The following is a 27,322-nucleotide window of genomic DNA, read 5'->3' on the forward strand; positions in this document are numbered from 1 at the left end:
GTTCATAACGTTCGCACTGTCCAAGCATAATATCTTAGCGTAGTAGGTACTACCTAGTTAACTGTGTATAGAGGAATGCGCGGCTCTAACGTAACGGAATAACTGAATAGATTTACGAGCATCATATAGGCTACTTGGATCCAATATACTGGAATTCTGTATAGCTAGCCTCATGCCGAATTTCCATGTGTGAACGCGCTGCGGTTCGATACAGGACAGCGTTAGCACAGTTAAGGTAGAGTACCTACTGTAGACTAACGCTCAGATTGTATCACATGAAAACCAGACCCCCCACATCCCGTCAAGCCAGGTCAGCCAGGGAACTCAACCCTTCCAATGCGGCTGGGATTACCACCGGCGCAATTCGGCCTGCAACGATCCCTACCGGAGCCTCCAATGGGGACGAACAATGAGGAAAACAATACTGCTCTGCTTCATCCACGGCTTCAAGGTGCGTACCCAGGTTCAGGCTGGAATCAAACCTTTGCGGTCCTTCGGAGGAGGGTTAACAATAGACTAGGGGGATGAATCGACCTTTGGCAAGAACTATGCCTTCGTCGAGCATCTGCGCAAGCTGCTTGCGGGGGCTCTGCCCAAGGTAGACGTCCAAGCCGTGGTCTACCCCAAGTACGAAACTCGGGGTGAGCTCGGCGAATGCGTGACACGATTCAGCGACTGGTAGGCAGCCAGTTTATACTCCCCCCTCCCGTTCACCCGCACCGGCATTGCTAAGACAGGACCGACAACAGGCTCCTCAACAAGGTAATAGATCTCGAAGTAGCGGCCGGCACCCCGTCGCCGACCATCGACCCTTCGGTTCGCGTAATCCTAGTCGGGCATTCCATGGGCGGGATTGTCGCAGCCGAGACCGCCATCCGCATCTCATCCGAGCATCCCATCCACAACAGCGTTGATGAAGACAACCCGACCAAATCCTCCACTGACATGCCTCCTCCCCCCAACACACTCATGTTCCCCTACATCCAGGGCGTCCTGGCCTTCGACACACCTTTCCTCGGCATCTCGCCGGGAGTCGTTGCCCACGGCGCAGAATCGCACTACGCCGCCGCATCAACTGCCATTGCCCAGCTAAGCGGGCTGGCGAGTCTCTGGGGCGGGGCGAACCCTGCGAAGACGACTGCAAATGCGAAGGTCGCCGGTGCGCTTCCGCCTCCACAGCAGGGAACCGGAAACGCCGACAGGGGGAAAGGGAAGGAGGCGCCGGCAGCGGCGAGCAAGAACGGCGGCTGGGGAAGTTGGGGTTCCATCGCCATGGCTGCGGGAGCGATCGGCGCCGTAGCGGCAGGCGGAGCGGCGGCGTACCTTAACAGAGAACAAATCAGCCAGGGGCTGGGCTGGGTAACATCGCATCTGTCTTTCGTCGGGTGCTTGGCGCGTAAGGAGGAGCTGCGGCGACGCGTGGCATATATGGTGAGGATGAATAGGGAGTTGGGCGTTGGGTTCGGGAACTTGTACACGCGTCTGGGTCAGGCGGCGGGGTCGAGGCAGGTCAGCACCGTCAAGACGATCCTGGGGAGTGAGCGGACGTTTTGTGTCGTGCCGCAACGGGATCAGGCCGGGGATTGGCGGCCAGCGGTGAATGACAAAGCCACGGACGAGATCGGGGCTCATGTTTGTGAGTATCCTTGCCAACACGGGCGTCCGAAACTGTGAAACTGACAGCTTGCAGCTATGTTTGAACCGAGCGAGAATCCGGATTATCAGAAGCTGGCGAACGAGGCGAGGGACATGATCGCAAGTTGGCTTCGCAATGACTGGTACGAGAGTAGTTCGGCTGATGAGATCCGCTCATGAGGGTATCAATATGCTTTCCTTTGGGAGCGGCGGTTCTGTTCATGCCATAGACATTACGCGTTATGATAACCTTCCCCTGACGGGTTTTCTATGTCTGTTCCGGGTGCCCGTTTCAGTAATAAAGCATGCTCAAAACGCCGGACCGCCACCAAGCTCCGCAATAACCAGGAGACTTGGGGCAGCTGCCATTGCCCTGCATGGAAGCATCTATTGTGTCTTCTTCTGCGCCGCGGACCTGCCGACTCCGAGGTACTTCCTCCGCTGCTTTAACATGTGGCCATACAGAATGACCGAGCCTAGACATACTTATGTTAGCCCGGCTCTTTCCGACTTCACTTCTTCGTAGCTCACCCGGAATATACGACAACACCACCGCCGCGAGCGCGTAGGGGTACCAAGGTGCCAGGCTCGATGCAGGCCCAACAATCGCCCGCAGCGCCATAGCCACCTCGCTGCTGATGCCGACCGGATACAAAATCAGGAACGCGCTGTACCGCAGCCAGTGCAGCCACCCGGGGACGGCCTCGACCTGCTTCAGCGCAAAGTAGGAATACCGCATCACCTCGGTCAGGCTCCAGGCGCACAGCATCGACGAGTACCACGCGCTGGTGTTGAGCTGCGGGAACGGCCAGCAGACCGCCCACATCAGGAAGAGCCGGCTGGCGACCTGCATGGAGGTTGTGAAGACGGGGGCTGGGACGACGCCTGCGAGCCCGCTCGATAAATATGGGTCAGCTTCGGGGAAAGAAAAGTGGGGGAGGGGGCCGAAGACGGGCGGTGCCGGTAGATGAATAGACGCACCCGTGAGAGCATGCAGGATCTCCATGATCGCACACGTCTGCGTGATGCGTGTAAAGTTGTCGACCACCAGCGGCACGAAGAACGGTGCGCCCTTATAGCCCAGCACCGCGACCACCCGCCCGAGGATGGTGGCCCAAGCAATGGCGGAGGCGGCATTGTAGAGGATGAGGTAGGCCTTTTTGGGGCCGGAGCCGTTGGGTTTGGCCATTGCGTTGTCTGTCGCTAATATGCCGGTGTCTGTCGAGAGCAACGCCAGGACTCAATGCTGGGCTACCTTATGAGGTGTTGAGCTGAAGGCCGCCTGCAGGTTCACAGGTGAAACCAAAAAAATTGTTGAGGCGACGGCATTTTCCAACCTGGAAGTTCCGGCCCCTGTTCGGACGGCCCAACCCGTCGGCGCCCGCGGGCGGGTTGCTCCAGCTAACCGCTCTCAGTCGCTGTTACAGGGGATCCCAGCCCACAATTAGCGCTAATTTTGAAGGAGGCAGGTGCTGTGGAGATATGTCCGGCCGGCACGCTGGGCCGCTACCTTACCTCTAGCTCAGGCTAGGTTTCTTTCCAAGGATGATGACGGGAGGCTGTCCACGAGCTCTCCCTCAACCTTAGAAATTCCATGTGCCCTGCCCGGCGCCGTGGATTCTGAGTTGGATCTGTGTAGCAGGCGGCTTACAATCGACAGAAGGACTCAGGCCATTGGGTCCTGAGGCGGTAAGCTAGGTACTACTACCTAAGCGGCAAGTGCAAGCGCGACAATTCGTCATCTACATCAAATGTCAGGACGGTCAGGATCCTAACCCATGGGATATCAATCTTTGTCGACCCAAGTCCTGTGACTTCCCGAAACTCCGTTCCATCCATTATATGCCTTACTCCCTTCACCCGTTCCCGGTGTGACATCTCCAGTCACTGCCCTGCAGTGCCACGGGAGTACGTAAACAAGCTCCAAACCGGAAAACCGATCTGATCCCACATGGCTTCGCCGCCCCGCGCACGTTTACTTCTTCGTAACAGCCCGCCAAAGATCTCCCAGCCCCTTGCCACCAAACAAGAACTCATCCGAGTGCCGGCCACAGTAGCTGTGGGCGTTCACCTTCCTAGGCGGAACGAGAGGTGGTCTCTTCGCTGCTTGGGCGCCGGGACTGCTGCTGTCCTTCCGTCCCCACAGCAAGGGTGAAGAAGTAGAGATGGACGTGGGCGAGGCGTAGCAGTCGCCGCCTGAGAAGGTGCCGGATTTCTGGGACACATGTTAGTTAGCCTTCCACCAATGTTTCAGCTCTGGCGTGAGAAACCGAACACTAGGGGCATACCGCGCTCTCTGGGGACTTGGGCGTCCCTTTGACAGGGTTGGTAGCAGCCCTGACGGGCCCAATGTCGAGCGGGGGTGGAGCAGGCACGCGAGAGGAAGCGTCCATCGAAGTAGGTAGGAGGCTGCTGAGAGAGTTGGGCTAGTGGGCAGGGGCTTTAATAAGACGGCTAACCGAGCGGCCGTGCTGCAAGATCCAGGGACCGTTGCTACCGATCCGGATCTGATGAAAGCACTAATCGAGCACTTTCGGGAAGATCTAGGGGCGAACTCAGACGATGGTTGGGCGAGAAGGTTTGCACTGCCACCACCAACGGTGCGACCCGGACTTTTTAAAGTGCAGGGTGTGCCTGAGATGGGAGGGGAGTATGTGAGTACAGGGAAGTAGTAGCAGGGAAGTAGTAGTAGGGAGGGAGGGGGAATCGAATAGATAAAAGGAGGGGAAGAGCAGGTCCGAAAGGCTGACAGAAGGCAATACCAGAGAAGCAGCAGGCAGCAGGACCCGGCAAGGTCGCAAAAGTCCTACAGGTCCACGGGTATTTGTACCTTAGTATGTACGTACCATTCCCTACAGAGTACCTAACTTTCCTGGTACAAGTACCTACGACAGGTATCTGTGACCTAACCGATGAGGGAAGAGGAACTATGCATCCATAGGTAGACTCGCCGCCTTTTCCGTTCGATTGTTGAGTTTTGCTCATCTGGGCGTTCCCCCAAGTCTGGGCATTTTGCCCAGTGCCGCCCCAGGATCCCCGGCGTCAACCGTCATGACGGCGATCCGGTCCACCTTTCTCTGTCCACGTGTAGATCCGTCTGGCGAGCTGGACGCACCAGTTGAGGACACCACTGCGCCGCTTGTGGAACGGGGAAACGTCTCATCCACCCTATAGGGCTGCATGCATTCCGGTCCCGCCTCCCCCATCATTAGCCGGGATACGGCACAGAAACTAGCTTGGGATGTAACGTCGTGCGAACCACACACACAGCGGGGAATGTGGTTCGCAAACAGGCGACTACACTCTTGCTGTGTACAGCTCCCGTGACCGCGATAGATCATAGCAGCGTACCATGGCCTCCTGATTCTCACCGCAATAGGCGGCGATACCGAATCCCGCTCAACCAGAGGAGGCAGCAGGGTCCGGGACGACCCCGCTTCTTGATAGGTCCTCATGCATCTTACGGTGGTTCATAAATAAGCATCGCCGTGCTTACTGACGTTTCAGACTGATCTTTGGATTGGACCTAGAGCCCAAGGCCCCAAAGGTTAGTCACGCAGTCTGGTAAGCAAGTGTGCGGTAGCGTCGAACGCTTCGTCTGTTGGTATCTCCGTCTATCTAGTCCTTGTCTAGCCGCACTGCTGGATTCTTTTGGATGAAGTTGAGATCGACCTGGTGGCCGAGTAGCTCGCGTATGTTCGAAATGCCATATTTGATCATGGTTGGTCTCTCCAAGCTCAAGCCGAAACCGAACACCCTCATATCCTTGGGCAGACCCATAGCCTATGGTCTATGTTAGTCTTTCGGTTCCTGCTCAGTCCTTTCGGTTCCTGCTCAGTCCTTTTACGGTCAGAAACACATACCTCCAGCATTTCTGGCCTGAAGATGCCTGAGTTGCCGATCTCGATGAGCTTGTTGAGTCCCTTGTGGTACGAGAAAATCTCCATACTTGGCTCGGTGTATGGATTGTACCTGCGAGACAAGAGTTAACACCTGCGCGTCCCAGATGCTCCTTGGAATCTACTCACGCCGGCTTGAAGCGGAGGTCGGTAACGCCCATCGCCCCGAAGAACATCTCCATGAACTCCATCAGACCCCCCAACGTCAGCCCGTAATCGGCAATGACGCCTTCCACCTGGTGGAACTCGCAGAGATGGGTAGCATCGACCGTCTCATTCCTGGGCAACTGTGAGCATCGCCATCCTGGGCTGGTTTCATCGTTATTCTTACCTGAAGACGCGGTCGATCGAGAAATACCGAGCTGGACGGACACGCCCATCCTGCTTGTGCCCTGCCAGCTTATGCAACATGGCCGCCGAGACGGAAGTCGTGTGTGTCCGCAAGACGAGTCTGGCTCGAGTCAGCCAAAGACATCAGAGACTGGGCACATGGTTACCCACCGCAGCGATTCATCCTCGGACCAGGGGTACCGATACCCGATAGACCCATATTTCCCGGATTCGTGGACCTGTCTCACGTTCTGGAAATACGCCTCGTAATCCTGCTTATCGTCCGCAGACACCGGCGCGGGCCTGCCTGCCTTCGGCGGGTCTGAGACATAGAAGGTGTCTTGGAGGTCGCGCGCAGGATGTTGCTGGGGCACGAAGAGAGCATCGAAATTCTATCCCAACCCCAAAGTTAGCAGTCTAGCCGGGCCCCGAGTAGAAACCGTAACCACATACCCAGAACCCCGACTCGACGAACTGGTTTGTAGGCATCTCCGTGAAGCCCATTTCGAAGAAGATTTGCCTTGCCAAAATAGTTCAGCGATCAGAGACCTTTGACCGGAAGCATGCTTGGACGAAAACTAACCTGAACTCCTGCCGCACCTTGTTTAGGGGGTGCAAAGCGCCAGCGTGCTGATCGGCGCCCAGGGCATTGAAGTTGTAGGGTTTGAAGGTTGCCGTCTTCCAAGAGCCGGATGCCAGCATCTCGGCCGTCAGGTCTGTCTCTTCCTTCACCATCTCCAGCGCAAACTTAGGACCCTTGCTTATCCTGAAGGAGATGACTTTCTGCATCTTCAGCAGCTTGCGCTTCTTCAGGTCGGCAATGATCTTGGCATCGTGCGTGCGCTTTTCCTGAATCACCTTCAACTGCTCCCGGGTCACATCGTTGATGGAGTCGACCTGCAATGGGCGTCAATGCTCGGATCTCCAGCAAGATCTTGAAGTAAGACGGCTCACTAATGCAACGAGCTTTGCGCCATCCTTCTTGATCCACTTCTCCTTGAACGCCTTGCCCTGGCCCACCTTCGTCACCGTCTTGTCCCCGATCTTGCTCTCCAGATCCTGGATCGAGAGGCCGTCCATGGCCTGCCGCACCGCCTCGAAGACGCGGGCCTCATGGCTGCCATGGCTGACAATCACCTCGGCCTCGGGCTCCAGAAGAGCCTCCTCGCGCTCAACCTGCTCGTAGGCGACCATAGACCGGGACGCAAGCCGGTCGAGGGCGGCTTTGATTGACTCGAACGGGACATCTGGGAAGGTCTCGGTGGACGAAATCGGGTCTGCTTTGGACAGGGCCTGGAGGATGTCCGAGGTGAGGTCCCCCGCCGGATTGCTACCCGCCGGAGCCATGTTGTGCCAGGTGGTGTTGCTAAGGTCGGTAACCGTCTTCGAGAACTGCCAGTGTTGACTCAGACGGCAGAATCGCGGGGCAGTGGTGTTTAAACCCAAGACCCACTTGCCCGTCGCATCAATTTTAGGCGGGGTCAAAGACCGCTAGATGCATAACCTTCCTCTATAACGAAGTTTCATCGCGTTGTCCAAGAAACATATCGTTGGCTAGATCTGGATGCCTCTCTCGAGCACTGTCACCATTTGAAGTTTGGGAATTGTTATATTCCCATTTACGCTGAGAAAGTATTAGCGTGAGAACTGAACCGTCACAGCGATGGCTGGTTCGACCCCTCCAAGTCCCATTGTCAACCCTCTTGAAAGACGATAGCGCATGGGCGCGTTTCAGTGAATGGTGAGCTTGTGTGCAGAGTGGTTCGAAAAGCTTGATTTTTGGTGTCGGGGACTAACAGCCAGAGCAACAAGTCGCCAGCTCTTACAAAATGGTTTACATTCAAATGCAGCTTCAGGATCCAGAGATCCCACTCCTCAGACCGCACTAGTAGCGTAGTCAATTGGCTTTCTCGCAGTGTATTGATGGTACTGCCTTATCATATTCCCTCCCTTGGACAGTGGCTGTAATAGATACCGTTTCTGGTAAACGGGCGATCGGCTCATTGTTCCAGGTGTCAGCTTCCTGCTACGCCCAGTCATGGGAGGATCTGTAAATATTGCTGCCAGCGCGAAAGCCTCTGTTCTCGAGCATTAGGACCCAACATCTTATACATGCCCAGCAACAAGAAGCGCTTTCGGCACTTGCCTTCGATCCGCTGTCCCCGTCACAGGAGGCCAAGAGTGGAGCTCGGGTACGTTACCCGCGAACCTTGGTATCTCGTCCGTTTAGGGATCTCAAGCGGCAAGCTAAACGTGCTTCGACTGCAAGGGTTTCTGTGGCAGCTTCAAATGATATTGTCTACATACCGAAAAGTGATTAAATCTTGGACAGCATCTACCACTGCGGACAACTCAGGGGTCAGGGATCTAAGGTCGAGCCGGTGGTAATTTTTGAGGAGCAGCCTCTAGTTGACTCTGGGTTAACACTATAGGTGGCCGGTGGATTGATGTTGGCCGGCAGAGCCGTTGGATTCCTGTCAGAATTCACGATTCACGAGATGACTGGGCACTCTCTCGTATTTCTTGCACCATGGCGTTAGTAAAAGTGATAACAAGGAGGATAGGATGAAGGGCAAAGAAGCTCACAAGACGTCTGGGTAGTGGCCAGATCTATCATCTAAGAGTGGATCGGTGATCATATTCTTTCCACCCCTTTCTTGACCACACTTGGGTGCGCAAAACCCCGGGCTAAAATCGCAGTGCTGCAGTCTTCCGACCGGCGACAGACGTCCCATTGGACTCTCTCATCAAGGATAGTATTTCATTGCCAGGACCTTCGCCGCGCTCATCTACCAGCTGTGGCGCTGTGTTTTCACTTCAACATCCATGAGATCGAGGGAACCACAATGCCTATGCGGACGATCTGGCGAACAATGGCAGCATTACTCTAGATACCCAAAATCTGCGTAACCACTTAGAAACACATTGATTTGCTCCCGTAACGTTATGTGAAGTCTTGCGAAAATAATGCCCAACAGTACGGTGCCGGGTCTCATGCATTAAAAATTGTAAAGTTCGTATATCCATGTGCCGAAACGCTGTCCTACCCCGTCTGATGCAGCCTACGCCTTCGCATGATGTGCAGTCCATGAGCCGAGGCGGATAGCCGTCCAAACGCCGCAAGGTCGGCAGCCTTGTCCCAGTACCCAAGAGGCCGGAATGATATAAGAGCCATACCCATCATGTACAGAAGCCCACATGTCACGAGTCAGGAACCGCACCGTCCTTCAATCCTGTGATACGGTTTGCTGTTCTGGTTAGCACTCGGCCGCAAGCGCCTATCAAGCCTCCAAACTCACCGAAAGCCAATCCATTCCTTCCTGGATCCCCGAACCCTCCACCGCACTGCACGCCATGATGCTCCAATTCCTGTCCCTGAGTTCACCGAGTCGGAGCGCTTGTGAGATGTCGGCCGCACCCTTCGCCCCTGGTTGATCCTGCTTGTTCGCAAACACCAGGAGAGCTGCGTCTTTCAGTTCTTCTTCGTTCAGCATGGCCGCAAGCTCATCGGCAGCCGTCTGTAGACGCTCGATATCGGTCGAGTCCACCACGAAGATGACAGCTGCCGTGTTCGCATAATAACACCTCCAGTACGGCCGAATGCTTGTCTGCCCACCCAGATCCCAGACATTGAAGTTGAGCTTCCCGTATGTGACAGACTCGACGTTGAACCCGATCGTCGGTATCGTTGTTACGACTTCGCCGATCTACACTCCATGTTAGACACTGCGCCTTGCCTTGCGGCAGCGTGAAACCCACCTTGAGCCTGTATAGGAGTGTTGTCTTTCCAGCATTGTCCTGAGGATCATAGCCCAGTCAGTAATGTAGGGTGTCTCGGGAGGGTCAACGAGGAGCGCGAACCAGGCCGAGGATGAGGATCCGGATCTCTTTCTTCGCCCAGAACAAGTTGGACAACCAAGACACGCTTTGACCCATTGTAATGTCGCGGTATCCGGTGGCGTCTGAATGTTGCCGCTACGGGAGTTATGGCAGCGAGGCGCGCGGAGGGATAGGGTCGCGGACTTGGTTGGTCGAATCGACCGACTCGGGAGAAAGCAGAACAGAAAAGCCGGCAGCAACCTTGGTCTCGTCAAGCGCGCAATAATATAAATCAAGGCAGGGCGATCCAATACAAGCTCGAAAGCTCTACTGAGGTCCTGACTGCTTAATAACTGGCAGAACTTTCCAGTTTAATGCAACTTTGAATTCTTCATCAGAGGCCGCCGCTTGGTCGAGGCGTTCGGGCCCCTGTCGGAGTCGGAGGATTGGCAGATGCCCAGTGGGTCCGGGCTAAGTCAGGGAAAACAAAGCCACAGTCAGTGGAGTCCACGTCGAGCCACAGCGCATGGCAGACACGTGACTCAGCCACATTCCAATTTCTGGCCCTAGCGTGCGCATTTTCCGAAGCCCACACCAAAATATTCGAATCCAACCCACCCTAGGAACATCACGACATCGACATTGACTCGGTAACCTCGACATCGCAGCCAAAATGCCGGTACGTAACGGCACCCCCCGGTGGATTTGAGAAATCCCGTCGCATGCGACCGCGATTGCAGTGATGGCGACATAATCCCTCCAGGAGCGAGAGGAGGGGTATCAAGGGGACGGCAGCATGACATCCAGAGGCTAACAAGGCGATTCTCACAACAGAGCCACAAGACTTTCCGTGTCAAGCAGAAGCTGGCCAAGGCCCAGAAGCAGAACCGGCCCATTCCCCAATGGATTCGGCTCCGCACTGGCAATACCATTAGGTACGAAAGTCCCCGAGATGACCTGAATTACGCACGACGACTTTTCAACCCGCTTTGGCCGACGAGATACAAGTCCCGTGGACAAGGAGAACACAAAGGTATTAACACAGCTGCTTGAACAGGTACAACGCCAAGCGGAGGCATTGGCGCAAGACCCGCCTCGGCCTCTGAATGCCGTCCTCTTCCTCCCTCATTCGACCCAAACGAACAAGCCCCGATTCTCAACACGGCGAATCACCGTTATTCCCCACCTGGCCCGATAAACTGAACTCTCGAGTCAGTGCGACCGATGGTTTCGTTTTCCACCTGCTGCTAGTGAACGCAAGTATGAGGAGCAGACGAAGTCATGACAAGCACTTCCGGGGGGGGAAGCTCAAGAGCAGGAGCTGCCGCTACGAGAAGAAGAAAGGATGCAAGTGGTAGAGGGCATGGAGCTGCGTGTGCAGTCAGTGAAATTTTCGTCGGGCTGGGTTTCTCTTTATTACGCATACTTGACTGGGAAGTAAATGGGGGAAGCTCGTTTCACTTTTAACGGAGTATGCTATGGTACTTGAGGGTCAAGAGGAAAACGGAATGAGATATGCATTTTGTGGACCTTGCGAAGACGAGTAGTCCATATCCTCTCATAATACTCCGTGTGGCTGCCGTTCTAAATTGGCAAAAGATATCTTGTGTGTTGGGACCTGACTTGAGATCGGAACTCGCAGACAACTGCTACAAGAACCCACGCCTGCATTCCCTGTTGGCTAGGCCGTCATTGCTGCTCGAGTGTCAGTAGGTGGTCCAAGATGACACCATGACGGAGTTTTTATTTATGCTAGACGTGATGGCCGTTTGGGCGGTTGGGAAACCTCGGGATTGCTCCAGAAACCGTTCGTTGTGCGTAACTCGAGCGAGGCTAAGGTTGGAGAACTGCCGCCTCACCACTGGCCATGGTCCATATCATGCTCACAGGGCAAGTACAGGGGAACGGAATCTAATAATGGGACAGCAATGCCTATTCCGCTCTCCCGACCATGGCTGGGCCGTGTATATGATGCAGACCCGAATTGTATGACGGCAGACTAGTTCCTTTGGTCGTCTGATGAATCATCACCGCTTCATCATTGTCTGCACGCCATTCCCAAGCTGCCCGCATGACATGATATGCAGCAGACGCACTTTATCCCCAATCACAAAAGAAAAGGAAGAAAATCAAACACACTACCAAAACGCCGTGGATTGTCCCATGGTTTTGACCAGCACCGGAGAAGAAAAGGACCTGGAAGGCGCGGCTAAAGCTGAGTTCCACTAAGCGCAGGTCCAAAAGAGTGGGTGTTTGGTATTAGAACCCAAGGGTGTGTGAGATCAACGGTCCTCGGCCCACTCATTCTCCCGACGGATCTGCTCTTCTTCCTCAGGGGTAAAGTCGTTTGTGATGTTGAACGTCTTGCGGATCTCTTCGGGGGACTTGCCCTTAATCATGTTCGCAACGGTCTTGCAGCCGACATCTAACAGCGCCTTTATGTCGAGATAGTTTGCTGCCTACAGGACGAGTTAGCTCGGGTGTCCTTGCGAGGTGGACGAATGGTCGGGCCTTTACGCACCAAGATGATCTCGAACAACATCTCCTGGTCGACTTGCATGAACTTGGAGTCCCATTCATCGATGTCGGTCGTCTTTTTTCGATTATCGTTGTCGTCGTCAGCGGTCTGGACCGCATCGTTGCGATGGTGCTCGCACCACTCCAGCACCTTGCGCAACACTGGATCGTTGACGTTGGGGATGGGGATGGGATTATTGAGAGCCTCATCCATTAGGTCCTCGATCAGATTTTTGATGAGCATGGACCGCTCCGCGACCACGCGATCTGTGACATGATTAGGCGGGTCGATTCGGGGGGTTGGGGGGCGGGAGTAAGCAGGGTTGCCATACCGACTTCGATGTTCGTGCCCTCATTGCTGGTGAGCACGAGTTTCTGATTCTTATCCGCCGACATCTTGAGTGAACTCGTTATCTAGAGGAATTTAGATCTTATTTCAGCGTCCGGAGTGGAAGTATGTAGCGGCTCTGAAGGCGAATGTTGGTAAATGATGGTTTTACGGTTGAGCAAGATGGTTGTGATTGGAGTGGGGGAGGGGATGGTTTAATACTTGTCCCAGTGCAAGGCAAGCAACGTGCCTTCTGCTGCTAAGTTTGCGTAAATGCACTGGCGGCAATCTGAGATAGCGTGCGCTCGGACCGGATCGTCTGCTGAGTCTTCCCTGCCTAATAAGATACCTGATGTTATGAGGAGAAGAGAATGATGCTTCGATCTTTCTTGGTGTGAGGTCAGGTAAGGCGCTTTGGTTAGCGTGGAATGAGCGAGTGGCGGCTGCTGCCTCGAAAGGGCCCTCAAAAGTGGAGTGGCTTGTGGGTGCGGTCTAGATGCACGGACCTCCAAGCTCAGGCTCAAATGTGATTGCTGGCATCATGGTTACCTCACCGTATTCATAGGTACTACTGTACTAGTAGTTGAACATTCTTTGCTTAGAGACTTCCGTTATTCGGTGTTCACAGACAATTCGATGCAAACCAAGCTCGTCAGCTTACATCAACGATATTGACAATACAGTGTCAATATTACTCAAACACAACATTAGCCTACTCGCCTGCCCTTGGCCAGGACTGGAAGAATACCGAGAGACCGGGAAGCTGTGCAAGCGCCATGCCGGAACCGGAGCTAACGTTAGTATTTATTATACTAGACTGGTTCAAGCGACTTCCAGATCAGCTCGGCACTTTGGCAGGCACCTAAGTACCTTTATCTAAGGTATGTAAAGTTATCCCTCTCTATGCAATATGTGCTTTCAAGGAGTAAAGAGGCAATGCGGAGTAGCAATATCATGGCTGCTTGCAGACAGACGAAGTTCGCAGACAGCCGCGGCGAGCTCCTCGTTGCTTCGCGCACACGCAACTTGCAGCATGTATGGAATTATGGATACGTGCATAATTATGGAAGCCGGTAGTAGAGTTTGTTGAAAAACCCAGAAGTGGTCTGTGTTCCAATACACGCACACCTTCCGTGGCTGCATTGAATGCCGGTTTGATGCATCCTACAATAGTCTAGCCGTATAGGCCTAGTGCCACTGAAACATGCTCCCCTACTACATGCATATCTTCTGCACCGCTACAACCCTTGCTAGTATATAGCCACCATAGCCGTTGCAATTGAACTGTAATCATAGCTGTCGTAATTGAACTGCAGTCATCACATCCGTCGCAATTGAACTATATGTATCGTAGCCGTCGTAATTGAACTACATGTATCGCAGCCGTCGTGATTGAACTACAGTTATCATACCCGTCGCAACTGAAACTGCAGTTATCATACCCGTCGCAATTGAACTATAGTTACTACAATTAATTCTAGCTATCATAGCTAAGTAATATATATAAGCACTAGTATTTTGTAAGATACAGGTGTGGCTGATAGGAGCACTAATGGCCATAACGAAGTTTTAGCATGTAAGCAGTATGTAGCTAAAGTGAAATGTGCTACGGTCGGTGTGAGCGTATATACCACTCTTCAGGTTTCTCAACAAACTCACTACCGGCTTCCGTATTAATAATAACCGCAATCGGATTCTTCTAACTTCAAGTAACTTGGCGTGAGCTTGCTGAGGCTCATGTGGATCAGCGCATTTCCAGGAACGGGAGGCACGAATGCAAAAGCGCTCACAATCCCTGTCGCAAACAGGAGAGCCAAGCGTGGAAGAAACGAAGAACACACGTCGTCCACTGGCTGTCGCGGCCACCTCCAGCTCTCCCGACAATTAATAACTACTACGCCAAGCCACTTTTCTTACGTCTCGTTCCATCCATCTTCTTCCGGTTGAACCATACCGTCTTCCGATCATGACACCGTGGACTGCTGCCTCGACTTCTTGCTGGCTTGACCTTTTCCTCTCCCCTGCTTTTCCTGGTGATGCTCCCAGGCGCGCAGACGACTGAGCTGCGCATCCTCTCTCTCACTCTCTCTCTGATCGGATGCCTTGAGTCTGCGGCGGCAGTGTGTCGCTGCTAGCGCGCAAGTTAGTAAAAGAATATGTGGCGAAGAACATACCTCTTCCTAGTTCTGGTCCGGCTGTGGTTTGCGCTGTCGCCGAGTTACCTACACCCAGATGAGAACTTTCAGGGCCCGGAGGTTATTGCCGGTATGTACGGGCCGTGTCGACAAGCTTTCTGCGCGTGATTCTTAGAGGGACGGCGAGGCGCTGACAGTGGCGCGCCCAAGGGGAAATCTTTAGCTATCCCGTCCGACGTACTTGGGAGTTTACAAGCGATAATCCGATACGAAGTGTCTTCCCGCTATGGCCGGTTTACGGACTGCCGATGCTCTTATTGCGATGGTTGTGGATAGGCAATGGAAAGGACGGCGAGATACCACCCATCGCCGTTTTCTGGACCCTGCGGGTGCTCATGTTCATCGTCAGCTTTGTGCTGGAGGACTGGGCAATCCACGAGCTGATCAAGTCGCGCCGGCATTGGCGCCTTGCCGTCCTCCTTGTCGCGTCTTCATATGTGACGTGGACATACCAGACACACACGTTTTCGAACTCGATAGAGACGCTAGTTGTGGCCTGGAGTCTGGTGCTCATCGAGCGCATCGTGGAGAGCCCTGTATGCACCCCATAAGTATCTCTAGTTGAGAGCCTGGAGAGCCGTTGATTGACCGCAGGCAGCAGCGGGGTTCGGTTCTCGCCTCGACCGTTCTCGGAGTCGTCGCTGTCTTTGGGGTGTTTAACAGGATCACGTTTCCAGCATTCTTGTTAATCCCAGGGCTTCGTCTTCTGCCCTACTACTGGAAACAGTGAGCCGGTCCGAATCCCATGCGATGGGCATCAAGCTAACCGCACCAGGCCCGTCTCCTTGGTAGCGATCCTCGCGGCTGGACTCTGTACCACCGCGCTTGCGATCATCCTTGACACAGCGTTCTACAGTACCCATCCGATATCCTGGTCCGACCTGCTCCGAAACCCCGTCCTGACGCCTATCAACAACATCCTATACAACATCTCAGCAACCAACCTGGCGAAACATGGCTTACACCCGTGGTATCAACACCTGCTGGTAAACCTACCACAGTTGCTTGGGCCCGGGGCGCTTCTCCTGTTCGCGCGGCCAAAGCGCTCTTGGCGACTTTACTCCGCAATCTCGGGGATCGTAGTGCTTTCCCTCTCACAGCACCAGGAGGCTCGGTTCCTCCTCCCAACTGTGCCGCTTATTCTGTCATCCGTCCGTCTGCCCAGGAACGAAAAGCTGCTGCGAGCTTGGGCGGTCTCTTGGGTCATCTTCAACATCCTTCTTGGGACGCTGATGGGCGTCTACCACCAAGGCGGGATTATCCCGGCCCAAGTCTTTATGAGCAAGCAACCGGATGCTACACACGCTATCTGGTGGAAAACGTACATGCCACCGATATGGCTGCTCAACGGCAAGAATGAGGTCTTGCGCACGCAGGACGTCATGGGAATGAAAGGCGAGATGCTTCTCGCTGAGCTGGACAAGCTGGCGACTTGCGACACCCCGGCGGACAGGAGAAGCATGGAGTACCTGAAGGAGAAGAACGGGACGTACCTGGTGGCGCCACTGTCTGCGACGTGGCTGGACACCTATCTTCCGAATAAAGGGCTCGAAGGGCTGAGATTTCGCGAAGTTTGGCGCTATCAGCAACATCTGAACCTGGACGATTTAGACTTTGGGGAGGACGGCGTTTGGAATACGCTTTCTAGAGTAATTGGGAGGCGGGGTCTTGCTATCTGGAGAGTAACGAAGAGCTGTCCTGGGGCAAAGGGTAAATAGGACGTTAATGTGGGTGGAAGTTTGTATTTCATGAATGCAGCATCCGTTACATGTGTACGGACGGATCATGGATGTTCTTCGAGGACCCTGATGGCCACTGCTCGCCCGCAGGGATGATGAGCTGCAGAGTCCCACTCCCGACTGCGCGGCTCATCAGTGCCCCACAAGCTTGTCGCATTTTGGACTCTTGGGAGTCGATCGACTGACGGAGCCATTCTCGTTCGCAAATACCGTATTACCTATTTTAAGCTCTATCGAACCTCAAGACCACCGTGCACACAGCTGCTAGGCACGAATTTAAGTCCAACATGGGAGGTCTAAACTTGGAGGTGTTCAAGGTGTGTTTGCATAATCACTTTTACCCGGGGTACGACCCATCTAACCACACGACGCCGCTTCTAGTTCGGGATGTACCTCATGTTCCCCATTGGCATCATGTACTACTTCGGTACAAACCTCGATGACCGCTTCAGTGTCCCCGGCTTCTGGCCCAAGCCCGAGCAATCCAACAAAGTTCCTTACGATCGCGAAGAGATCCACGCGGAGCTCGAGAGGTTACGAGCAAAACGACTGTATTTGCGCGAGAAGAGGTTAGCCGCCGAGGCACGGGCTGCTGCGTTGAACCAGAATCAGGAATCCGCCCAGCAACAGCACGAGTAAACTCTCTTGTGAGGAAGACCTGTTTGGTTGATGGCCGAATTGGAGGAGGTGGGGACAACGTCTACCTGCATGACATTAAGAAGCGGCCGCTGATGATGATGTGGAAAATTACGGCGTTTACGGAATAATCTTTGGTCAAGCAAACTCGTATCTCGGATGACCAGACACAGAGGGTTATGGTCTATGGCTGTACTCTAGGAATACATCTATGCGGTTGATTTATATTGAATACTACTGTACAGATACATACCGTCTAATCGCGGTTGTTATGTGTCCAGGTTATCCTCTATCTTCTCCCACTCATCATCGCTCATGGCCCCCTTTGAGACGTTCGAATACACGGCTTGCACCTCGGGGTACTCGCGAAGCGCCTCGAGCAGCTCAGTAAAGTTGATCATCTCCTGCGAGGAGTCTAACTTGGTCTTTGTGTCCTCGTTGGCCACCCAGATGATATCCGAGCTCAAGATCTTCAGACCAAACTTGTCGCCAACCGCCTTGCACACCTGCATCGTCCCCGTTGGCCGTGTCCAGACAACAATGTTCCCGTCCTCGTCATTCTCCAAGTCCTCCGCCCCGGCCTCTATCGCGTCGTCCATGATGTGATCTGCGTCCAGCCCGCTCTCACCCTTCTCAAACACCACCCGGCCGAGGCGCGAGAAGAAGAACTTAGACGAGCCCGACGACCCCTTCGCCCTCTTGACCATCTGGTTCAGGTCCTGCAGAGCCCGCAGCTTGCTCTCGGTCTCAAGGTCAACAATCAGCGCGATGGAAGGTGGCATCATCGCTTCGAAGGTCAGAGGCTCGAGTGCTGCGCCGCCGGACGTCTTCCCCTGTCCTCGCGCGATAGCTGCTTCGATTTTGTCTTTCGGCACGCTGGCCTTCTTGGCTGCGGTGATGGCCGAGGCTAGCTGGGGGTTGTTGTTGGGGTCAGGCCCAAACACTTCTGGCGCGTGAGCCTCAGGAGACGGAGAAGCAGCGGGTGGATGGCGTACGCTTGGAGTACAAGGCGATGTTCTTGGTGAAGATTGTCCGGGCGGCATTCTTCTTGGCGTCGTTTGCCGCCTTGTCATGGCGGATCTTGCTCCATTTGTTATGACCGGACTGGAGCGCGGGACTCGAGACCAATGTGCGGCGGCATTCCGCACATATCAATGGGGGCTTTGCCGGCCGAGTTAGCGGAGCGAGACTGAGAGACCGGAACAGAAAAGCCATTGAGCCTAGATAGTAGAAGCACAGCGTCTGATGAACTGCTATTTCATTAGAGACATATTAGGACGGAAAAGGAGCCGTAGACAGCCCGGGGGAATTCCCGCCGGCGGATTACGAGCAAGAATCTTGAGCGCCGCTTGGAGGTGTTAATGGAGGTTATGGAAATTGATTTTAGCGCGCTGCCTGCCGGGACAGCAGGGCGGGTGCCAGGGGTGAAATGAGCGGCCATTGGTTGAGCTCCGGAGCTACCGTAACCCCACAACTGTTCTTGATGGTTATACCGGTATGGTAAGGTACTGTACCAGGGGCCCCAAGCATTGCGTGTTGCAACATTGATCTCTCGAGGCCCAGGAACAACCCGCAAGAATCAACCTCATATTACTTCACCAGACCGGCCCCCCATGGCCTCGACAGCAGGCACAGATGAGCGCAGTACAGTGAACGGCGACCTTCCGCGCACCTCTGCGGCCGCTGCAGCCAGTTCCAACCCCGAATTCGATGGCGCCAAACTCCAGGGGCTGCCGCCGGAGCAGCAGGAACTGCTCCTCCTGGGCTTCGTCTCGACCCTCAGCAAACATGTGCTCAGCCTCTCGCCCGACGACTGCACGGCCCAGCAGTTTTACCTGAAAAAGGAGGTCCTGAAAATCATCAACCTCTCTACCCCGCCTCCAACGAAGGTCGTCCGCAACGCACTCGGAAAATGCCTGGCGCATGTATTCGGGAAGGGAGACCGGAAGCTCCTGTTCGAGACAGTCAGCGAGCTGTCAGGCATAGTGTCGAGCGGGAAGTTGAAGACTGAGGGCGAAACCCGGACAAAACATGCCGCAGTTACCTGCTTGGGGGACGTGTACGCTGCAGCAGGCGACAGCGCTATCAACCTCCATCAGCTGGCCTGTTCCGCACTGCTGAAGCTCCTGAAGTCGTCCTCCAGCCATGCTGGTCTTCGCGCGGCCGTGTTCACCGCTTTGGGGAAAATCGCGACGATGCTCGGTGGAAGCATGGACGAGGCCATCGCCAGGGACATTTGGAAGCAGTGTCGGAGTTATGCCACAAGCGACAAGGGCTCGCTGGTTATCATCTCGGCGTGCCGCTGCTTGCGGTCTCTTCTGCGCCACACCAATTATTTCCGGACCTCGAGCGACTTTGACAGCTTACGGTCCTCCATGTTCAAGACTTTCGACTCGCCCTCCTCCCATGTACGTTCTGCCGCCGCCGACTGCTTCGCTGAAGCTCTTGTCAGGGGCTATTCCGAGTCCGCCGTGGGAGAGGCGCCCTTGGTATTGCTCAAGAGGTCCAAATCTAAGGCTGTGAAACGGCAATCTATGCCGCCCGGCGCGCTGCAAGACGAAGACGATATCCCGTCGCGACCAGGAAGCCCTGCGCCCACCAAGAAGTCGCAGGTTTTGGCTTTGTCTCTCGAAGACATACTCAAAACCCTGTCGATGCAATATGTCCGCATGTCAACCTCAAATAGAGCAAGGGCGGCAATCGCGATGTGTTACAGCGGCATGCTTCGCAAGCTGGGGGAGAGGACAGTGGAGATCAACTATACGCGCATTGTAGAGCACCTTACGGTAGACCTTTTGGGACATAGCAATGTTTCCAACAACCGCTACCGCCTGTTGATCTCAAGGCGAATGGTGGAAATCATCGTCCAGGATGTCATCGGGAAGAAGATCCTGGGGGAGTCCGGTCAGACCAGTGCGGCGAAGGCGCTCATCAACGATATCATCAAGAACTACCCCCAGGCGCTCAAGGAGAAACCGGAGCCAACCAAGCCAACGCTGGTTGTCTCGCTGAGCGCCCTCGCGTCCCTGATCGAGAGTCTCGGCTCGGCGGCCAACGGCTTTGCGGAAGCGTGCCGTGATGGCCTTCTCCAGGTGTTGCAGCATCCGAGTTACACTGTGCAAGTGTACGCATCGTCGTGCCTGAAGACTTTTGTGCTGGCCTGCCCGCAGCAGCTTCTTCCATGTCTCTCGGTGTGCATGAACAGCCTCAGTAGGGAATTGGGGCTGCTTGGCACCGGGCGGAGTTCTCCCCGCCGATGCATCGGCTTCGCTCATGGCCTTGCTGCCGGCCTCAGCGCGAGTCCGCAGCGGCCTCTCTACGGCTCGGTGGACATAAACAGCCGGGTGCTGACCATGTCCACGAATCTACTCAAGTCAAGTGGTAGCTCCGAGTTGCGTGTGGCCAGCATACAAATCCAGGTCGCCTGGACATTGATCGGCGGCCTCATGTCGCTTGGGCCCAACTTCGTCAAGATCCATCTCTCGCAGCTTCTGCTTCTATGGAAAAACGCCTTGCCAAAGGTCCTAGCAAAGGATAACTCCATCCACAGGAACTATCTGAACGCGTCTTTTTTGACACATGTCCGAGAGTGCGCTCTTGGTTCTATCCTGGCGTTCCTCGAATTCAACAGTCGCCTCCTGACAGTCGATGTGTCCAAGCGGATTGCCACGATGCTGCAGAGCACAACGGCCTTCCTCAAAACACTACCGTCGAGAAAGACAGCAGAGGATATCAGCGAGAGGTTGACGCCGTCCTTGCAACTACAGGATCTAGAGACCATGGTGCAGCGGAGAGTGCTCCAGTGCTACACGAAGCTGGTCAACATAAGTCCGCCTGGCGGCACCGAGGCTCTCCTGCAATCCAACCTTCTCACTCTAGCCATCTCGCTATTTGCTGACCCGGATAACTACACGCCCAGCTCGCTCAGCGCATCAATCGCCAATACGGCCGGCACCTTTGAGTCAGTCTGGGATGTAGGTGACAATTCCGGGTTTGGTGTGACGGGCCTTGTACGGGGCTTCAACATCAGACCGCTTCCAGGACAGCACGAAAGCTCTATGGATCGCACTCCTTCCGGGCGCGAGGGGGCCGAGGAGCAAATCGAAAGGCTCCTGCTCTCGCCCATCTGCGGCACGCTCGAGCATGACGCATCTATCCTCTACATCGGCAGCGCGGACGGACCGAGTCTACCTGATCCTGCGGCTACTGAGGTGGTCAACATGGCGATCCAACTTTTCGCCTTCGTCTTTCCGCTCACGCCGCCCAAGGTCCAGGAGAGCGTGCTGGAGCAGGTCACTACGTTTGTTGCAGCTGGGTCGTTGCAGCGGGATCCCGGTCGCAAGGCCGCCATCAACGTGAACGTTGCCACTGCTCTCCTCTCGATCCTGCGGGTAGCGGTCAAGGAGACAAAGTCGCCTCCGGGGGACGTGACCAACGCGGCCGTCGAGAAACTCATACAGGAGTTGCTCCGGGATTTCGTGCTGGATCGCGACCAGTATGTCCGGAGCATTGCATACGAGGCGATTGCTCGGCTTTGCGGCACTTGCGGCAATGCTTTCACAAACCAGGAGATTAAGTACCTCGTCGATACCATTGTCGTCAACCGAGAACCTAGTGCGAGAGCGGGCTGTGCGATGGCTCTTGGGACCATCCAGGCCAAGATCGGCAGCATGGCGGCCGGATACCATCTGAAGACCATCCTCAACATCCTCCTGTCCCTGTGCAATGACCCACATCCTACCGTCCACTACTGGGCGCTGGAAGCGGTCGCGCGGGTCTCGGACGCGTCCGGGCTCGGATTCGCAAACTACGTTTCGGCGACACTGGGAATGCTCGCCAACCTCTACTTCTCGGAGACCCACAACCCCGAAGTGGCCTTGCCGGCTACCATGAACCTCGAGGTAGAGTCTTCGACGTCAGCAGCCATCGCGCACTGCATTGACTCGCTCATCAATGTCCTCGGCCCTGATCTCCAAGACGCCACCAAGTCAAGAGAGTTGATCCTCACGCTCGTCGGGTATTTCCAGCAGGAAGACGACATAGAGGTGCAAAAGGCCAGTCTCGTCTGTCTGGAGCATCTCTCGTTGTACGCGCCGGGATATATGAACTTTGCGGAGTACGTCAAGACGCTGCAAAGCTATCTCAACTCCGAGCACACCGTGCTGCGTGATGTTGCCGTGGACGGGCTGCACAACTTGATGAAGAGGAACCCCTACGACGTCATTGAGGCAGCAGAGAAGGGGTTCGAAGACCAGCTGTGGCTCGTACTCGATTCAGATCCCGGACACGAAGGCATGCGCAACACCATCCGGAACTGGATGCGACAGACTTGTCTTGCGAACGCAGCTGCTTGGCTTGCACGCTTCCAGCATGTCCTCAAGATGACGAGGCCTAAGGAGACGGTTAAGGACACGGCCAAGACCAAGAAAGCCACTACCGGCATCGACCTCCAAGACGAAGAAGTCGCCGGGTTTGCGGCTGCGGCAGGCGGTGTCAAGGACGAGAAGGATACTCCGAGCGGCTCGGATGTCGAGCCTCTGCGGTGGCAGGTTAGCACCTTTGCTATGGACTGCCTGCACGACATCTTCATTCTCGTTGCCAAGGACGTCACTACCAACGGCGAGTCCGCCGCCCAGGCCGCGCTGCAGAGCAAGATCGCCGACGTCGTTCGAATGGCTTTCTCGGCCTCGACGTCCGGAGTCGTTGAGCAGAGGATATGGGGGTTGAAAATCATTGGTGCCGTGCTGAAGATGTTTGGGAAGACGCCAGACCCGGACTTTGAGGAAGCGATGTTGCTTGAGCAGTACCAGGCCCAGATCAGCTCGGCCCTCACGCCCGCGTTTGCCGCCGACTCTTCCCCTGAGCTGGCCGCCGAAGCCGTCAATGTCTGCGCCGGCTTCATCGCGACGGGCATTGTCACGGACGTTGACAGGATGGGCAGAATCCTGAAGACCTTGGTCAGCTCGCTGGAGAACTTCAGGACCGAAGATGAAAATGCCGGCATTGGCGACCTAAAGGGGCTGAGCTCGAATGCCCGGGTCATGGTCAAGATGGCCGTGTTCGGCGCGTGGGCCGAGCTGCAGGTTGCGAGCACGGAGCAGAAGTATCTGCTCGATGTCCTCAAACCACACATCGGGACGCTGACTCCGCTCTGGCTGGAATCACTCCGGGAATTTGCGCGGCTGCGGTTCGAGCCCGACATCTCCATGACGCTGGGGCCGCCCTCTCTGTCTGGCAGCTTGGATACAGTTTACGCAGCTCTGAACAGGGAGACGCAGCTCAAGTTCTACCAAGATTCGTGGCTGAAGCTGGTCGATGCCATTGCCAGTCTCATTGGGCAGGACAGCGAGTTCGTCTTCGACGCGCTCGACGGCAAGGAAGTCTCGGGCCCCAGTACCAGCGGCGGAGCCAAGGGCCCCGACATCAATTACCGGGATGAGCCAGTCGCCTTCTTCTTCGTGCTCTTCGGCATCGCATTCGAGGCTCTCGCGACCAAACCCGGGCAGAGCGAGTCACTCGCAACCCAAGAGCAGACGCTCGCCATCCTCAACGCACTGAAGAAGATCCTGCACCCAAGCGTGTCTGGCCAAGCAATCTACCGGGAGGCTATCTTCTCCGAGACAATGGACCTTCTGGACCGCCTCGTGCTTACCGAAGGGCTCGACATCCAGGGCGTGATAGTCGAGATTGCAAGGAACCTGTGCCTCGCTCATCCCGCGGCAAGGAAACAAGAGGAAGCCGACAACAACGAGCTGTCCGAAGATATCGAGCAGCTCTTTGAACTCACTCGCATCATTGTCCTGGTCCTCTCCGGGCTCCTGCCGAATCTCAGCGAAAGCCCGCAGCCCACACGCCACCAGATGACCGAGGAAGCGGTGCTACTCATCAAGACAGCACTCAACGCACTGGTCGACGCGGCAGAGGTATTCCCCGCCATCATCAAGACAGACCTCTACGCCTGCATCATCCACATCTTCGCCACCATCCTCGCCACGCCTTTCTGCCAGGAGGTGATCGTGCCTCAGTCCCTGCCCACTCTGAAGCGGTTCATCACGAGCATGTCCAATTCCAGAAAGGCTTCCGAAGGAGCCGATTCGCAGGCCGACACCCAGTTACTGGGCTGCCTGCGACGGATCTTGTCTATCTACCTGCATGCCCAGAAGCGGGACGCCCCGACATCGCTCACATGCGTCAAGAACTGTCTGTTGGCGCTTACGATCCTCTTCACTGGTGGGACAAACCACCTGTCGGCCAGCGAGCCTCTCGTGGAACGTTTCGTCGATGAGGTCCTTGATTGTCTCACGGATCGCATGGTATGTTCTCGTCCCCTTTTCCTCGCCAAACCTTTACTGTCACGTAGGCATTAAACACATCCCGTCTAATCATTTTTCGCAGACCGCTAAGATCGCCGCCAACTGCATCCGCTCCCTCCTCCTCCAGTCCAACCCCACGCTGGCCGACCAGTCCATAGCACGCCATCTCTTCCCGCGGCTCATCGCCTTCGTCACCAACACGGATCCGGAAGACCCCGAAAACGCCCGGGCGCTCGTGGCGCACGCGCTCTGCCAGTATGTGGCCACGCTCTCCAAGGACCACACGCCCATTGCGATGGCCATCGTGCTGCCGACGCTGCTGGCCCGCGCGTTGAGTGAAGGGCAGGAGGTGTATCGCGAGACGAGCGCGCGGTTGTTGGAGCTGGCGTCGACGGACCAGAGTGCGTTCCGCGGTGTTCTGGCGGGGATGAGCGAGGGCCAGAGGGGGTTCTTGGAAGAGGTGATCAAGAGCGGGAGGCAGGAGGACGGCAAGGTACAGAGGGCTGCTGGAGAGGCAAGGGAGCCGACGATTGCACTGAAGATGGATTTTGGCGGGTGAGAGACTTAGAACACGGTGGGTGGAAGAACGATAGAAGGGTTCATGCTCATGCTGCCATATATATAGGTATCTAGACGCTTTATGACGAAATCATGGATGAATATCTATATGCGCCCCCACCCCTGCGCTATGCAACAACGTTCTATGGTGGTATCCCGGTTTCCCTGATGTAGGCCATGCAGATCCACTGGGTTCAGTTCGCGGCTAAAATCTCGGCAGCATCGGGAGCAGGCGTGATGTCGGCCCTGCCGTCGTGCTTCTTCAGCTCCTGCTCCTCCCGCGCCTGCTGGTCGGCCTCCTTCTGCCGTTTGTGGGCCATGAACGTGGCATATCGGATCGTACCCAGCGTGAATATGACCATGAAGATGATGCCTATGACCGACCGCCTGATGAGCACCCACCGCAGGCCCTCAATGTTCGACTTGGAGTCGCTGGTGAGCATGACGCTGATCTTGTAGTTGATTTGTTGTATCTGCCAGCACATAGACACATGGTTAGCGCGTTCACTCCCTCACTCCCTCTCTCACCCAAAAATACCAAAAGAAAATAAGAAAAGATGTTTAGGGTCAAGGAAACATACCCTGCTCTCCACCGCCTTCTGCTCCTCCCGGACCGCCATCCTCCTGTCGTTGAACATGCCGCGCACGCTGTCGTTCAGCGTCAGCAGCTCCTGGTTGAGGCGCTGCGCGAGGATGTCGACCTCGTGCTGCAGGAGCGTGCGCTGCTGCCGCAGCTGCTCGTCCGCCACGCGCCGGTTGTTGTGCACCTCGGCGCTCAGCTCGCTGCACGCCGCCCGGAACAGGTACGTCTCGTTCTCCACGTCCGCCTTGGACACCAGCCCGGACTGCGCCGCGTCCAGGTTGGACGCCAGGATCGTGCGGATCGCCTTCATCGCCAGGATCGCCTGCGGCAGCGTGTACCCGCCCGCCGTCAGCTGCTTGACCAGCGTGTACGAGTCGAAGTGGTGGACGTATTGGGGCGGCTTGAGGTGTGGCGTCTTGTCTGGCGAGCGGCCGGTGTCGGTGGTGGCGGTGCGTGTTGTGCTTGTGCTGGAACCGCCGGTGGTGGTGGTGGTAGTCGTGTCGGCACTCTTGCTGCTTGACGGCGCGGGTGCATCTGCTGAGGAGGGTGGAGTCGTCGACGGTGGAGGGGACAATGAGTCCGGCGGAGGTCCCATATGTAGGATTTCGTCCATCGGGGTGCCCTTTTTGACCTGGGTGGTGGGATTGATGTCTCCTGGCGGGGGCAGCTCGATCGTTGGCGGGAGGTCGGGCGCCGGAGGAGGACTAGGCTGCTGCTGGCTTCCATCGCGCGGTGTGGAAGCTGGTGGTGTCTGGGTCGCCTGTGCCGTGCCCTTCGCCTCGTCTTTCCCTCCCGGTTTCCTTCCTTCGCTGTTTGGCTGCGTCTTCGGGGGTTCCTGAAACGCAAGAGGCTCTACACCCTTCCCGGCCCGCTTGGCAAAGCCAGCCTGTCTCCCTGCTGACGGCGTGGTGAACGGAGCGGCTGGCTGGCAACAGGCGGGCGAAGGGGTCAGCGGCGAGGGTTTACGACGGGAACTCCGCCCGGCGTTCGATGCTGCGTGTTCGCTCCAGCGGCCTCCTGTCCGGAAGAGGTGCGGGTACAGGAAGGTCAGACGGCTTGTTGCCATGGTGGCCGGGAAACTAGGGGCGAGGATAGGGCACGTCGTCGTCACCGATCTCACATGCCGTGATGCTGTGTTGGAGCTGAAAGCGCGATTATTTCGGGCCGGCAGTTGGGATGCATCCAGGGCCACGGGTCCGATCCGTTGTCGCGGACCCAGCCGACTTGATCCTTGGCGGAAATTTAATCGGCATGGTGTGGGGCAGCAGTTGATTGGGCCGGAACTGAAAGTTAGGTAGGTACGTTATCCGTATAGAACTTGCAATTACCAGGGCTTGGGATAACGTTACCATTACGAATCTGTACCTGTACGGTGTGCATTTGTGAGTGTTCAAGCGTAAGGTATGTTACAATACCATCCTTGTACTCGGGTTAGCTGGATCACGGAGACATAGGAACATGAACGGTTCATGGTGCTGGAATAACGCAAACAGCAGCCGTGGTATGCATCAGAATCTATGATGGACATAATACCAAGGAGCCAACGAGCAAGCCCGAATTCAGCTCCGGCCGATAGAAGCGTCCCGTGTGGTGTTGCAGTGTAAGTGCGAATAATTGCATATCTGATACTTACGTTTCAGTGTCCAATGAGAAGTTGACTCACAGGCACACTCGCAGAGCGATGACGGCTGTTGGCCCCCCCTGTCAACTCTCCGGTGAAGCTCTGACCTCGCATGGAATGAAGCATGTCTCACGACGAATCGGCCTGAG

The 27,322-nt window shown here is 55.6% G+C and overlaps 12 protein-coding genes across 12 annotated transcripts; 5 read left to right on the plus strand and 7 right to left on the minus strand.

Annotated features, from left to right (window-relative positions):
- The first annotated feature begins 13 nt into the window (after positions 1-13).
- Positions 14-1,871, plus strand: B0T15DRAFT_298876 (uncharacterized protein). The gene is made up of 5 exons (XM_062863794.1): positions 14-42; positions 111-451; positions 521-678; positions 750-1,636; positions 1,691-1,871. Exons 2-5 carry the CDS (start codon positions 410-412, stop codon positions 1,813-1,815), a joined length of 1,212 nt encoding a protein of 403 aa, XP_062718040.1. The 5' UTR covers positions 14-42; positions 111-409; the 3' UTR covers positions 1,816-1,871.
- A 151-nt stretch (positions 1,872-2,022) lies between these two features.
- On the minus strand, positions 2,023-2,824 carry B0T15DRAFT_487468 (tyrosine phosphatase-like protein; the record flags this gene model as incomplete). The annotated part of the gene is made up of 3 exons (XM_062866442.1): positions 2,023-2,111; positions 2,167-2,520; positions 2,617-2,824. 3 exons carry the CDS (start codon positions 2,822-2,824, stop codon positions 2,023-2,025), a joined length of 651 nt encoding a protein of 216 aa, XP_062718041.1.
- A 317-nt stretch (positions 2,825-3,141) lies between these two features.
- Positions 3,142-4,384, minus strand: B0T15DRAFT_298740 (uncharacterized protein). Its single transcript, XM_062863793.1, has 2 exons — positions 3,924-4,384; positions 3,142-3,850 (listed from the first exon to the last, which is right to left on the minus strand). Exons 1-2 carry the CDS (start codon positions 4,026-4,028, stop codon positions 3,611-3,613), a joined length of 345 nt encoding a protein of 114 aa, XP_062718042.1. The 5' UTR covers positions 4,029-4,384; the 3' UTR covers positions 3,142-3,610.
- Positions 4,385-5,171: 787 nt separating this feature from the next.
- B0T15DRAFT_298571 (tRNA synthetases class II core domain (F)-domain-containing protein) lies at positions 5,172-7,475 on the minus strand. The gene is made up of 8 exons (XM_062863790.1): positions 6,819-7,475; positions 6,448-6,761; positions 6,318-6,384; positions 6,036-6,256; positions 5,866-5,985; positions 5,664-5,813; positions 5,499-5,607; positions 5,172-5,418 (listed from the first exon to the last, which is right to left on the minus strand). Exons 1-8 carry the CDS (start codon positions 7,209-7,211, stop codon positions 5,254-5,256), a joined length of 1,539 nt encoding a protein of 512 aa, XP_062718043.1. The 5' UTR covers positions 7,212-7,475; the 3' UTR covers positions 5,172-5,253.
- A 1,237-nt stretch (positions 7,476-8,712) lies between these two features.
- B0T15DRAFT_542451 (ADP-ribosylation factor family-domain-containing protein) lies at positions 8,713-10,287 on the minus strand. Its single transcript, XM_062869920.1, has 4 exons — positions 9,726-10,287; positions 9,624-9,662; positions 9,164-9,571; positions 8,713-9,112 (listed from the first exon to the last, which is right to left on the minus strand). Exons 1-4 carry the CDS (start codon positions 9,798-9,800, stop codon positions 9,092-9,094), a joined length of 543 nt encoding a protein of 180 aa, XP_062718044.1. The 5' UTR covers positions 9,801-10,287; the 3' UTR covers positions 8,713-9,091.
- B0T15DRAFT_298589 (ribosomal protein L39e) lies at positions 10,063-11,239 on the plus strand. The gene is made up of 4 exons (XM_062863791.1): positions 10,063-10,362; positions 10,518-10,618; positions 10,741-10,807; positions 11,135-11,239. The coding sequence occupies exons 1-3, from the start codon at positions 10,357-10,359 to the stop codon at positions 10,787-10,789; spliced, it is 156 nt and encodes a 51-aa protein (XP_062718045.1). The 5' UTR covers positions 10,063-10,356; the 3' UTR covers positions 10,790-10,807; positions 11,135-11,239.
- A 581-nt stretch (positions 11,240-11,820) lies between these two features.
- On the minus strand, positions 11,821-13,089 carry B0T15DRAFT_298649 (Skp1 family, dimerization domain-containing protein). The gene is made up of 4 exons (XM_062863792.1): positions 12,751-13,089; positions 12,533-12,614; positions 12,205-12,467; positions 11,821-12,142 (listed from the first exon to the last, which is right to left on the minus strand). Exons 2-4 carry the CDS (start codon positions 12,594-12,596, stop codon positions 11,966-11,968), a joined length of 504 nt encoding a protein of 167 aa, XP_062718046.1. The 5' UTR covers positions 12,597-12,614; positions 12,751-13,089; the 3' UTR covers positions 11,821-11,965.
- A 1,129-nt stretch (positions 13,090-14,218) lies between these two features.
- On the plus strand, positions 14,219-16,649 carry B0T15DRAFT_422244 (glycosyltransferase family 22 protein). The gene is made up of 4 exons (XM_062865568.1): positions 14,219-14,793; positions 14,874-15,259; positions 15,322-15,449; positions 15,499-16,649. Exons 1-4 carry the CDS (start codon positions 14,685-14,687, stop codon positions 16,439-16,441), a joined length of 1,566 nt encoding a protein of 521 aa, XP_062718047.1. The 5' UTR covers positions 14,219-14,684; the 3' UTR covers positions 16,442-16,649.
- On the plus strand, positions 16,596-17,234 carry B0T15DRAFT_299095 (uncharacterized protein). The gene is made up of 2 exons (XM_062863795.1): positions 16,596-16,779; positions 16,844-17,234. The coding sequence occupies exons 1-2, from the start codon at positions 16,750-16,752 to the stop codon at positions 17,099-17,101; spliced, it is 288 nt and encodes a 95-aa protein (XP_062718048.1). The 5' UTR covers positions 16,596-16,749; the 3' UTR covers positions 17,102-17,234.
- Positions 17,235-17,352: 118 nt separating this feature from the next.
- Positions 17,353-18,500, minus strand: B0T15DRAFT_542472 (transcriptional regulator TACO1-like protein). Its single transcript, XM_062869921.1, has 2 exons — positions 18,094-18,500; positions 17,353-18,041 (listed from the first exon to the last, which is right to left on the minus strand). Exons 1-2 carry the CDS (start codon positions 18,311-18,313, stop codon positions 17,368-17,370), a joined length of 894 nt encoding a protein of 297 aa, XP_062718049.1. The 5' UTR covers positions 18,314-18,500; the 3' UTR covers positions 17,353-17,367.
- A 1,789-nt stretch (positions 18,501-20,289) lies between these two features.
- On the plus strand, positions 20,290-25,070 carry B0T15DRAFT_542475 (armadillo-type protein). The gene is made up of 2 exons (XM_062869922.1): positions 20,290-24,411; positions 24,494-25,070. Exons 1-2 carry the CDS (start codon positions 20,296-20,298, stop codon positions 24,968-24,970), a joined length of 4,593 nt encoding a protein of 1,530 aa, XP_062718050.1. The 5' UTR covers positions 20,290-20,295; the 3' UTR covers positions 24,971-25,070.
- B0T15DRAFT_542478 (uncharacterized protein) lies at positions 25,071-27,062 on the minus strand. The gene is made up of 2 exons (XM_062869923.1): positions 25,551-27,062; positions 25,071-25,442 (listed from the first exon to the last, which is right to left on the minus strand). Exons 1-2 carry the CDS (start codon positions 26,616-26,618, stop codon positions 25,164-25,166), a joined length of 1,347 nt encoding a protein of 448 aa, XP_062718051.1. The 5' UTR covers positions 26,619-27,062; the 3' UTR covers positions 25,071-25,163.
- Positions 27,063-27,322: the final 260 nt, after the last annotated feature.

The sequence above is a fragment of the Chaetomium strumarium genome, assembly GCF_033439665.1.
Source record: "Chaetomium strumarium strain CBS 333.67 chromosome Unknown B0T15scaffold_7, whole genome shotgun sequence".
NCBI lineage: Eukaryota > Fungi > Ascomycota > Sordariomycetes > Sordariales > Chaetomiaceae > Chaetomium > Chaetomium strumarium.